Here is a 13065-nt window from a genome sequence, read left to right as displayed (position 1 = left end):
CTCCCTCCTCTTTAATCAAGTTAGAGATCTTACAAAGGAAACAGACGTTAATGGGTTTAGTCATCTCTTAATTCCCACAGCTAGTTACCTCAGGAAGGATTTTGGTAGCACCGTACTTGAACCCTCTGTCACACAGACTACATTAGACTGTCATAAGGATCGCATAAGAGATTCATTGGCAGTTATAACACCAGCCTTAGGTATTTGCGTTTCAGCACCATCTCTGTGGAATGAGATGCAGTCACATCCCGGTGTTCACTCACCAGTAGAGAGTAGTTGAGTTTGAAGCCAGGCTTGGCCACGAAGTAGTCGTCTGACTTGAAGGTGACTTTGAGGGTGTTGGTTTTGGAGGTGAGGCGTGGGGGGACTCTCTGACCACACCATCTCCCCCAGACAATAGTACTGGTCTCTGAGATGTCCTCCACCTCCACAAAGTCATACCTGGGAGGGAAGGGGGAGAGAAGAGGGTCACTAACCTGTCAATCAATGGATTTAATGAATTAATCAATCAATTAATCATCACTGTTCAGTAGAAAATGGTTCATTGTTGAAGAGACACCTCCCTATGTTTCTCTTTTTCTTTCCTCATCTCTCCCGCTCTCTGTTTCTCTCTCGTCTAAAATGCTTACGAAGACAGCTGCCTTTGGTTTGGGGATTAAAAGTCAATTCACTCCTCTCACCCTCAAGGACATATTCTTCATTACTGCAAAGAAGGTAAGATTCATCCATCCCTCCATCCCCCTTTCATCCATTCCTCCTTTCTTTAGACTCTGTAGATGTCGATACCCCCCATCAGAGGGATGCCAGCCTTCTCCCTCTCCCCTTTCATCCGTTACAAACTCAGCCAACTTTCTCTCTCCTTGGCGCTTCAATCTCTCTCTACCTCTCTATCCTCTCCTCCCTCAATCACCTGCAGACTTCGTTTTCTGGTTCCTCCAGCGCAAAGTGGGAGTCAAACTCCAGGACGATGCGGGTGTTGTGGGGCGACAGTAGTTTCCATGACAACTGCAGGTTCCGGGGGTAGGCGTTCGGGAAGCGGGGGCTCTGGATGGCTCCCCCAGCTGCAGTTACCGTGACGACCTCTTCTTTCCGGTACAAGTCTGTAAGGTGATTGCTGTCTGTTAGCAGTTACAACTGGTATAGGTTAGTGAATTTACTCTCTGGGATACAACACACACACAGGGACACAGAGAGAGTTACAGAGAGATAAAGAGAGAGAGTTAGAGAGAGAGACAGCGAGAGCGACAGCGAGAGAGACCGAGAGAGAGACAGAGAGAGAGAGAGAGAGAGAGACACAGAGAGAGAGACACAGAGAGAGAGAGACACAGAGAGAGACAGAGAGAGAGACACAGAGAGAGAGACACAGAGAGAGAGACACAGAGAGAGAGACACAGAGAGAGAGACAGAGAGAGAGACACAGAGAGAGAGACACAGAGAGAGAGACACAGAGAGAGAGACAGAGAGAGAGAGAGAGAGACAGAGAGAGAGAGACAGAGAGAGAGAGACAGAGAGAGAGACACAGAGAGAGAGACACAGAGAGAGAGACAGAGAGGGAGAGACAGAGAGAGAGACACAGAGAGAGAGACAGAGAGAGAGACACAGAGAGAGAGACAGAGAGACACAGAGAGAGAGACAGAGAGAGAGACACAGAGAGAGAGACAGAGAGAGACAGAGAGAGACAGGACTTGGACAAACAAAGAAAAACTGTAAACTAAACTATTCCAATAAATACAGTTCATATTCCTAAATATTCGTCCTAATGCTCTGTGACCGAATCCCAGGACATGAATCCATCTCTCTACCTCTCTCACCCAGTGGAAGTAGTTATTATGACCCATACAGGGGCACAGGATTAGTGAGTGCCGTCAAATGAGGAAAGACCGAATATCTGCTCGACCACACATGATCGCTAACATCTATCAACCATGTCTGTTTCTGTAGAAACACACTTCTCGCCCCCTCCCTCCATTTCTCCCTCCAACTCTGCCTCCCTCATGTCTCTCTCCCTAGCGAGTGAACTGGTGTACTGTAGCGCCTGTATCCATAGTGATGTTAATTACGCCATGTGCGTACAAAGAGCACACAGCACAGAAAGAGGAGGGGGAGAGCAGTGATGCATGGAGTGGCCAATCCAACTCTAAAATTAAACCATTTACATATAAAGTAGAAGTTACATCATCAATGGCCTTAAACCCAATTAATCCAAGGATACAGTCAGTATGTGTGTCTGTCTGTCTGTGTAGTGAGTACACTAAACCCTTTCATCCTCTACCATACGCAGCTGCACTATATGATCAGTAGTACCATCTGATCCAGTATAGTCAGCATTAGAAATAGAAAAACATGAGCCTCGTGACCTTTTCAGACTAATGGAAGCTGACCTCTTGCTGTGTTTCTGACAGTTTTAATACACAGTGGGTTAGAGCTGGAGAGAGAGAGGAGAAAGAGAAAGAAAGAAAGAAATGACTTCTCTGCTCTGTAAGGCGTGCTGCTGTGGCAGCAGAGAAGCGAGTGATTGTGCAGGGGAGGAGTGGAGCGAGGGAGAGAGCGGAGAGAGAATAAGTGAATATGAGAGGTGGCAGAATGAGTCTTGGGGTTCCCACAGAGCCAGCAGAGAGAGGACCAAGAGCCAGCAGAGAAAGGACAAAGAGCCAGCAGAGAGAGAGGACAAAGAGCCAGCAGAGAGAGAGGACAAAGAGCCAGCAGAGAGAGAGGACAAAGAGACAGCAGAGAGAGAGGACAAAGAGCCAGCAGAGAGAGGACAAAGAGCCAGCAGAGAGAGGACAAAGAGCTAGCAGAGAGAGGCCAAAGAGCTAGCAGAGAAAGGACAAAGAGCAGAGAGGACAAAGAGCCAGCAGAGAGAGGACAAAGAGCCAGCAGAGAGAGGACAATGTGAACAGCAGGAATATGATTCTAAATAGGGGTGTGGACATTTAAACAAAATTGGGATTGTTAACTTTTAGAATAATCCTAGATTTCTAGAGTGAATCCAAGGCGCTGATACACACATAACATGGCCTACTGCTCTGGCCCCTCAGGACCAATCCCCTGTGACCTCATTGGCTGATGGTTCCTGACGCGTAAGCACTTTCACGACTGAATGGACATCACAGCCAGACCTCTGATTAACAGAGTGGAACAATGCCATTAGACACTCTCCCACTCTCACCAGCCAGATCACTCAAGATTGACTTCGAAATAGGACGTCAGGAGATGCCTTAACCGTCCACTAGGGGCAACAATGAGTGCTATTACCAGAGTTTTTAAATCCAGATGTGCAACATTGCGAGTCTTCCAGGAATGCTTACGAAACAGACCAAGTAGACCAGGCCGGGGTTTTGGGGTTTGAGAAGTCAGTGAGAGAAGTGAAGAATTCTTCCCTTAGTTGTTAATTTTCTTGAAATCTAAAGAAACAACATAGATTCGAGCCAATGTCTTAAATTGTTGAAAATGTTATTATTCTAACTCCAATCTTGTGAAAGTGACAAACGGACAAATGTTTTATTTTTGTAAAAAAAATATTTTTTAAAACGTTATAGGAGGAGTGCCTTTGATTTGAAGGCCTGCACATGTGCAGTTATGCGAGAGAAGTCATTGGGTCTAATGGTCGTGTTTCTGAGCATGTGACTGGCTATCCAATGTCGCCATGACATCGCCTACAAGCGTGATTGGTGATTTCTATTGGATAAGCAGTTCCTGCCTATCTTCATACTGTACTGTTTTTGATATTACCATCAAGTAGGCTTGGCGTTGTGGACGGGGGTGACGGATGGGAGTAATCCCATGACTCAGGATCTGAAGATCACGTGGTCAATCCCAGTGGTACACACTCATTTTTATATATTTTTTCCCAAAACCTTAACCATTCGGAATTATGCAGAGCAGGAAGAGCTACCCATGGTGTCAAAAACACTTTGGAATTTGATGTTTGGAGAACGTCAGGATCTGAAATCGAATTGGTAAAAACGGGAGATCTCACTGCTTTCACAACAAATGTTACTTCTAAATGACATGCATGACAAGAGGAAAAGACAGGAGGGAGGAAGGGATGGGGGAGGAGGGCAGGAAAGAGAATAAAACGAGAGAGGAGAGCTAGACATCTCATCCGGTCTCAGCTGTGTTTGCTAAACTCATAACCCAGGGGTGTAGGCCCAAACCTCATTATGCATGCTGCAACTCTCCGCTAAAACCACATACACCTCAGAAAATACAGCTCAGTCAGCCCAGCAGGTCACGCAGTCCCTGTGTGTGCATGTGTGTGCGTGTGTGTGTGTGTGTGTGTGTGTGTCTGCGCGCGTTTGCCGGTAGGCCTAATCGCTGGCTTTTTTGTTTTGTTCAGGAGATGAAGAAAAAAAAATCTCGTTGCAAAATAATGTTTTTTAGCCTATGCATTAAAAGGAGATACCAGTTGATGGAAATACATTCGACTGGTCCAGTTTATCGGTTTATAGGTTAATTACATCATTTAGTGGAATTAAATTGGTTATAGGTTAATTAGCATAATTTGGTGGAATTAAATTGGCGCTCGTGTACAGTATAGTCGTTGTGGATTTTATTTATCACGCGCGTACAGCCTACAGATACAGAGCCTTTGAGCGGAAAACCTGTCAGCATATCAAACAGCAAATGCAAAGTCAACTGAAGGCAGGCTCCATCAGCGCGTCACACACCACTTTGCAATGAGCTGGAGGCAGTTTACATTTTCAAAACATATACTTAATTGCCTAGCCAAAATCAGACTGTGGAGGCAATTATTTTATACTATATCAACTTTCTTTCATTGTCTAGTAGCCAAAGGCACAATCCTAGTCATATTAGCAACCCATGCTAGTTGTTTCATATTACATCTCCCCTCATTCTAAATTTCGAACGGATATTTTAATCTCTGTCACATGAAATCAATGGCATGAGGTGCGCTTTTGACAACACTGTTTTCCCACTAACTGAACGAACATTCCCACGCAGCCTAGGCTACTACTGCCTTGTGAGCATTGTTGCGTTTATAACGTGAATAAATAACAGTTAAACAACATTCTAAGCTAAACGTGCTGATCTGATGCAATAGCCTCAAGGCTTTTCATTTTTGGGGATGTAGCCTTGGCCGACTGGTTGTATGAATTTGGGATCTCCTGTATCATCCCACAGCTGTCCCAGAGTCTGTTTGGAATATGCTATTTCTTTCTCGACAAGCTGACCAATAAAATAGGTACACTTTTCTACTATGGGGGATAGTAGATTGACAGGCTAATAATTTAACTGTTCGTTACTCGTCTTTTTGGCACATTGTTGCATCCTCGACTTGCATGTTGTGTTAATATGAATGACCATAATGTAAATGTGATTTGTGTGTTTCTGAGCACTGTGGGTGGACACACTAATCAGGTTGTGTTAATAAGAATGACCATCATGTACATGTGATTTGTGTGTTTCTGAGCACTGTGGGTGGACACACTAATCAGGTTGTGTTAATATGAATGACCATAATGTACATGTGATTTGTGTGTTTCTGAGCACTGTGGGTGGACACACTAATCAGGTTGTGTTAATAAGAATGACCATAATGTAACTGTGATTTGTGTGTTTCTGAGCACTGTGGGTGGACACACTAATCAGGTTGTGTTAATATGAATGACCATAATGTAACTGTGATTTGTGTGTTTCTGAGCACTGTGGGTGGACACACTAATCAGGTTGTGTTAATATGAATGACCATCATGTACATGTGATTTGTGTGTTTCTGAGCACTGTGGGTGGACACACTAATCAGGTTGTGTTAATATGAATGACCATCATGTACATGTGATTTGTGTGTTTCTGAGCACTGTGGGTGGACACACTAATCAGGTTGTGTTAATATGAATGACCATAATGTAACTGTGATTTGTGTGTTTCTGAGCACTGTGGGTGGACACACTAATCAGGTTGTGTTAATATGAATGACCATAATGTAACTGTGATTTGTGTGTTTCTGAGCACTGTGGGTGGACACACTAATCAGGTTGTGTTAATATGAATGACCATCATGTACATGTGATTTGTGTGTTTCTGAGCACTGTGGGTGGACACACTAATCAGGTTGTGTTAATATGAATGACCATCATGTACATGTGATTTGTGTGTTTCTGAGCACTGTGGGTGGACACACTAATCAGGTTGTGTTAATATGAATGACCATAATGTAACTGTGATTTGTGTGTTTCTGAGCACTGTGGGTGGACACACTAATCAGGTTGTGTTAATATGAATGACCATAATGTAACTGTGATTTGTGTGTTTCTGAGCACTGTGGGTGGACACACTAATCAGGTTGTGTTAATATGAATGACCATCATGTACATGTGATTTGTGTGTTTCTGAGCACTGTGGGTGGACACACTAATCAGGTTGTGCACCCAATGCATATGGGTCCGGTAAATTAAAATGCTGCTGGTCAAATGTCCAGCACCACATTTCCCTAACGGAAACCCTGGTGTGTGTGTGTGTGTGTGTGTGTGTGTGTGTGTGTGTGTGTGTGTGTGTGTGTGTGTGTGTGTGTGTGTGTGTTTGCGTGTGTATCTGCGCTCGTTCACAAAATATTTAATACACTATGAATAACAAAACAGCGTTGTCTTCAGAGCCATAGAGATTTAGTCAATATTAAGGTTGTACAAACTGTCTAAAAAGGCATGATCTCAATAGATCTGATATAATCACGTGGAGAGCAGGCTGAGTCACAATGCTCCAATTAGATACACATCACACTTCATTAAACAGATCTGACTTCTGACACTTACACAACCCTCACATTATGTAGGATTGTGTGTGCTTGTGTGTGCGTGCATGCTTATGTGTGTGTGTGTGTGTGTGTAGTGTTGCCTCACTGTGCTTAACCTGATCGTCACACCTACCAGCAGCAGGGTGTAATGTTCTATCAGCTCACAGGAATCTATTTCTGCTGCGAGTGACGATCACACCAACACAACACCGTCAGGACAATTAGACTACATTAAAATAGTGACATAGACAGTTTGTGTTCGTGTGCGTGTGTGCATGACATACAGTGTCCAAAAGTCCAAAAGAATTTAGGACAGCAGTGGAGGCTACTCAGAAGAGGACCATCCTCCTCAGTGAATTTCATAAAAATAAAAAGTGAAACATTAAAAAAAGTTATAAAAATAAACTATACTAAACATATTCACATCACCAAATAATTGATTTGCAATGAAGGTCTAGAGTAGCCTCAACAGCACTCTGTAAGGTAGCACCAATGGGGATCCTAATAAAATGCCAAATACCAAAAATACCAAATACCATGGTGTAGCCAGAGGACAGCATGTTTCTGTCCTCCTCTGGGTACATTAACTTCAATACAAAACCCAGGAGAATCATGGTTCTCACCCCCTTTCATAGACTTACACAGTAATTATGACAACTTCAGGAGGATGTCCTCCAACCTATCAGAGGTCTTGCAGCATGAACTGACATATTTGTCCACCCAATCAAAGGATCAGAGAATGAACTTAGTACTGAAAGCATAAGCTACAGCTAGCTAGCACTGCAGTGCATAAAGTGTGGTGAGTAGTTGACTCATAGAGAGAGAAAGACAATAGTTGAACAGTTTCAAACAAATACATTTCTTCAAAAATTGAGAAGTGAGAGAGAGTTACAGTTGAAGTCATAAGCCAAATACATAAGCCAAACCTCAGTTACAGTTTACATACGCCAAATACATTTAAACTCAGTTTTTCACAATTCCTGACATTTAATCCTAGTTGAAATTCCCTGTTTTAGGTCAGTTAGGATCACCACTTTATGTTAAGAATGTGAAAATGTCAGAATAATACTAGAGATAATTATTTCTTTCAGCTTTTATTTCTTTCATCACATTCCCAGTGGGTCAGAAGTTTACATACACTCAATTAGTATTTGGTAGCATTGCCTTTAACCTGGGTCAAATGTTTCAGGTAGCCTTCCACAAGCTTCCCACAATAAGTTGGGTGAATGTTGGCCCATTCCTCCTGACAGACCTGGTGTAACTGAGTCATGTTTGTAGGACTCCTTGCTCGCACACGCTTTTTCAGTTCTTCCCACAAATTGTCTACAGGATTGAGGTCAGGGCTTTGTGATGGCCACTCCAATACCTTGACTTTTTTGTCCTTAAGCCATTTTGCCACAACTTTGGAAGTATGCTTGGGGTCATTGTCCATTTGCAAACCCATTTGCGACCAAGCTTTAACTTCCTGACTTATGTTTTGAGATTCTGCTTCAATATATCCACATAATGTTTCTTCCTCTATCCTCTATTCCTCCTCCATCTATTTTGTGAAATGCACCACTCCCTCCTACAGCAAACCACCCCCACAACATGATGCTGCCACCCCTGTGCTTCACGGTTGGGATGGTGTTCTTTGGCTTGCAAGCCTCCTCCTTTTCCCTCCAAACATAACGATGGTCCTTATGGCCAGACAGTTCTATTTTTGTTTCAACAGACCAGAGGACATTTCTCCAAAAAGTACGATCTTTGTCCCCATGTGCAGTTGCAAACCTTAGTCTGGCTTTATTATGGCGGTTTTGGAGCAGTGGCTTCTTCCTTGCTGAGCGGCCTTTTAGGTTATATCGATATAGGACTCGGTATACTTGGATATAAATACTTTGTACCCGTTTCCTCCAGCATCTTCACAAGGGCCTTTGCTGTTGTTCTGGGATTGATTTGCACTTTTCGCACCAAAGTACGTTCATCAATAGGAGACAGAACGTGTCTCCTTCCTGAACGGTATGACAGCTGTGTGGTCCCATGGTGTTTATAGTTGCATACTATCGTTCAGGCGTTTGGAAATTTCTCCCAAGGATGAACCAGACTTGTGGAGGTCTAGAATTTTTTTTCTGAGGTCTTGGCTGATTTCTTTTGATTTTCGGATGGGACGTTAAACGGGTGTCCTGACTCTCTGAGGTAATTAAAGATCCCATGGCACTTACCGTAAGAGTAGGGGTGTTAACCCTGGTGTCCTGGCTAAATTCCCAATCTTGCCCTCAAACCATCACGGTCACCTAATAATACCCAGTTTACAATTGGCTCATTCATCCCCCTCCTCTCCCCTGTAACTATTCCCCAGGTCGTTGCTGTAAATGAGAACGTGTTCTCAGTCAACTTACCTGGTAAAATAACAGATAAATAAATAAGTGACTTGTTGAGTCTCAAGCTTGATGTAATCATTGCGTGCCTGGAATATGGGACCAAATACTAAACTTTTGACTACTTTGAAGAGAACTACCAACTTATCTGCTTATAAACAACCTATGTGGGTCTTCATTCTAGTGTCAAAATTGACAACAAAGTGTCATTTTGGTCAAAAAAGTCAGTCTCGTCCAAATCAAGATTTGTAGTTTGGTGAATGAATGGTGAAAACTGATGAGTGAGAAATCATACCCGTCAATTGCATCACGGCGGGTATGGATGGGTTGGGGACGGATTACTTACATGCCCACCTTTGCCAACGATGTCCAATTGCCCAGCGACAACAAGGTGTGGTCCGCCCCCAGCTGCTATGTGTTGCGGACATGTTGTCAAGTCTGCAATGCATGCCCGGCCTAGGAGGGGAAATGGCCTTCCAAAAAGTTGGTGCAAACTTCTAATGCTTTCAACAATATTGCGCAAGATGGCAAGGAATGAATTAAATACAACAAACTTACAAGCATGATGGTTTGCAGATTACTAGGCTAATAGGCTACACCTGTGGTAGGCAACATTTTCCATTTGGAGTGCCAATTTATCTTACCATTTCTACCGATCTGCGTGCCAGTTAGGATTTTCACATGCACATTTTCGTGGAACAGTTTTATTTATTTCATAATAAAGTCGGCTTATTTCAAAATCATTGTCATGTGATAAATAAAAGTTATATGTAAATGAAAATTGTACAAATCTAAAAGTAACTTATATTGCCATTGTCAACTATGTACAAAAAGCCTACATAAAGCCAACAAATAAAAACATTTGAGCCTGCAGGTACAAATGGCCTGTCTGCAAGGAACTTGAAACATTGTATCAACCATCAAATTGGTCCAGCCAGAAGCGCTAACAACCTGCAACATTGTAAAATATTCTGGACCCCCAGAGTCCACTCCACTGAGACAAGCGTCAATCAAGCCAAGACGCGCAATGAAACCATTTTTTTTTTTTTTTTTACAACTGCTCGACTAAAAAATGACCGGTCAACCTACAGACTATACCTGACGATAATGTTTGATGATAGGATGCAACATTAGCCAGCTTGCTATCGATAATGTTTCAACTCAAACTGGCTAGCTAAGAAGATCCCTGCTATCCAATTCATTTAATCTCATACAAAGATATTGAAAGCTAACCCGGATTTGCAAGTTACAGTTGAAGTCGGAAGTTTACATATTGGAGTCATTAAAATTCGTTTTTCAACCACTCAACAAATGTATTGTTAACAAACTATAGTTTTGGCAAGTTGGTTAGGACATCTACTTCGTACATCACACGTATTTTTCCAACAATTGTTTGCAGACAGATTATTTCACTGTATCACAATTCCAGTGGATCAGAAGTTTACATACACTAAGTTGACTGAGCCTTTAAACAGCTTGGAAAATTCCAGAAAATTATGTAATGGCTTTAGAAGCTTCTGATAGGCATCATTGACATCATTTGAGTCAATTGGAGGTGTACCTGTGGATGTATTTCAAGGCCTACCTTCAAACTCAGTGTCTCTTTCCTTGACATCATGGGAAAATCAAAATAAATTAGCCAAGACCTCAGAAAAAAAATGTAGACCTCCACAAGTCTGGTTCATCCTTAGGAGCATTTTCCAAATACCTGAAGGTACCACATTCATCTGTACAAACAATAGCATGCAAGTATAAACACCATCGGACCACACAGCTGTCATACCACTCAGGAAGAAGACGGGTTCTGTCTTCTAGAGATGAATGTACTTTGGTGCGAAAAGTGCAAATCAATCCCAGAACAACAGCAAAGCCCTTGTGAAGAGGCTGGAGGAAACGGGTACAAAAGTAAAACAAGTCCTATATCGACATAACCTAAAAGGCCGCTCAGCAAGGAAGAAGCCACTGCCATAAAAAAGCCAGACTACGGTTTGTAACTTCACATGGGGACAAAGATGGTACTTTTTGGAGAAATTCCCACTGGTCTGATGAAACAAAAATAGAACTGTTTGGCCATAATGAACATCGTTATGTTTGGAGGAAAAAGGGGGATGCTTGCAAGCCGAAGAACACCATTCTGACAGTGAAGCATGGGGGTGGCAGCATCATGTTTTGGTGGTGCTTTGCTGCAGTATGGACTGGTGCACTTCACAAAATAGATGGCATCATGAGGTAGGACAATTATGTGGATATATTGAAGCAACATCTCAAGTCAGGAAGTTAAAACTTGGTCGCAAATGGACAAAGACCCCAAGCATACTTCCAAAGTTGTGGCAAAATGGCTTAAGGACAACAAAGTCAAAGTACTGGAGTGGTCATCACAAAGCCCTGACTTCAATCCTATAGAAAATGTGTGGGCAGAATTGAAAAAGCATGTGCGAGCAAGGAGGCCTACAAACCTGAACCAGCTCTGTTAAGAGTATTTGGCCAAAATTCACCCAACTCATTGTGGGAAGCTTGTGGAAGGCTACCTGAAACATTTGACCCAAGTTAAACAATTTAAAGGCAATGCTACCAAATAGTAATTGAGTGTATGTGATCTTCTGACCCACTGGGAATGTGATGAAATAAATAAAAGCTGAAAAGGGTAAAGGGTTTAAACACGGTTTCCCTGTTCAATGAACATGCACCTGTGGAACGGTCGTTAAGACACTAACATCTTACAGACAGTAGGCAATTAAGGTCATAGTTATGAAGGCTGGACTGCAGGCTTGTAGGCCTGTTGTAAAGGCAGGCCCTCACCAGACATCACCGGCAACAACAGCGCCTATGGGTACAAACCCACCGTCGCTGGACCTGACAGGACTGGCAAAAAGTGCTCTTCACTGACGAGTCTTGTCTCACCAGGGGTGCTGGTCGGACTCAAGTTTATTGTCGAAGGAATGAGCGTTACACCGAGGCCTGTACTCTGGAACGGGATTGATTTGGAGGTGAAGGGTCCGTTAAGGTCTGGGGTGGTGTGCCACAGCATCATCGGACTGTCATTGCAGGCAATCTCAACGCTGTGCGTTACTGGGAAGACATCCTCCTCCCTCTTGAGTTATCCTTCCTGCAGGCTCATCCTGACATGACCCTCCAGCATGACAATGCCACCAGTCATACTGCTCGTTCTGTGCGTGATTTCCTGCAAGACAGGAATGTCAGTGTTCTGCCATGGCAAGTGAAGAGCCCGGATCTTAATCCCATTGAGCAGGTCTGGGACCTGTTGGATCGGAGGGTGAGGGCTAGGGCCATTCCCCCCAGAAATGTCTGGGAACTTGCAGGTGCCCTGGTGGAAGATTGGGGTAACATCTCACATCAAGACCTGGCAAATCAGGTGCAGTCCATGAGGAGGAGATGCACTGCAGTACTTAATGCAGCTGTTGGCCACACCAGATACCGACTGTTACTTTTGATTTTGAACCCAACCCCCCCTTGTTCAGGGACACATTATTCAATTCTGTTAATCACATGTCTGTGGAACTTGTTCAGTTTATGTCTCAGTTTTTGAATCATACAAATATTTACACATGTTAAGTTTGCTGAAAATAAATGCAGTTGACAGTGAGAGGACGTTTCTTTTTTTGCTGAGTTTGTAATGCACACACGCACACACACCAACACAAACTGTCTATGTCACTGTGTTAATGTAGTCTAATTGTCCTGCTGACGGTGTTGTGTTGGTGTGATCGTCACTCGCAGCAGAAATAGATTCCAGGGAGCTGATAGAACATTACATCCTGCTGCTGGAAGATGCTTTAAACTTTAAACACTTTAAACTCATATTAATTTTGTATCCTTTCCAAGAACAGATCGGGCTGAGCGATATATCAAATTAATTTTATTAATTAAAATGTTTTTATATTCCAAGTGCCTTTATCCCAAGAATCAAAGTTTTGTTATTTTTTTAATGAGTTT

The 13065-nt window shown here is 43.0% G+C and overlaps 1 protein-coding gene across 1 annotated transcript in view; it reads right to left on the bottom strand.

Moving 5' to 3' along the window:
• LOC139382557 (platelet-derived growth factor D-like) overlaps positions 1-13065 on the bottom strand; it is an 82920-nt gene that overhangs the window by 33593 nt on the left and 36262 nt on the right. The window contains exons 2-3 of the mRNA XM_071126665.1: positions 911-1100; positions 264-441 (exon numbers count right to left, since the gene is read on the bottom strand). Of these exons, the coding sequence (XP_070982766.1) occupies positions 264-441; positions 911-1100 (368 nt within the window). The remainder of the gene's footprint in view (positions 1-263; positions 442-910; positions 1101-13065) is intronic.

Source organism: Oncorhynchus clarkii, chromosome 24, assembly GCF_045791955.1.
Source record: "Oncorhynchus clarkii lewisi isolate Uvic-CL-2024 chromosome 24, UVic_Ocla_1.0, whole genome shotgun sequence".
Classification (NCBI taxonomy): Eukaryota; Metazoa; Chordata; class Actinopteri; order Salmoniformes; family Salmonidae; genus Oncorhynchus; species Oncorhynchus clarkii.
The sequence above is the reverse complement of the archived record's forward strand: the minus strand, read 5'-3'. Positions and strand labels throughout refer to the sequence as shown.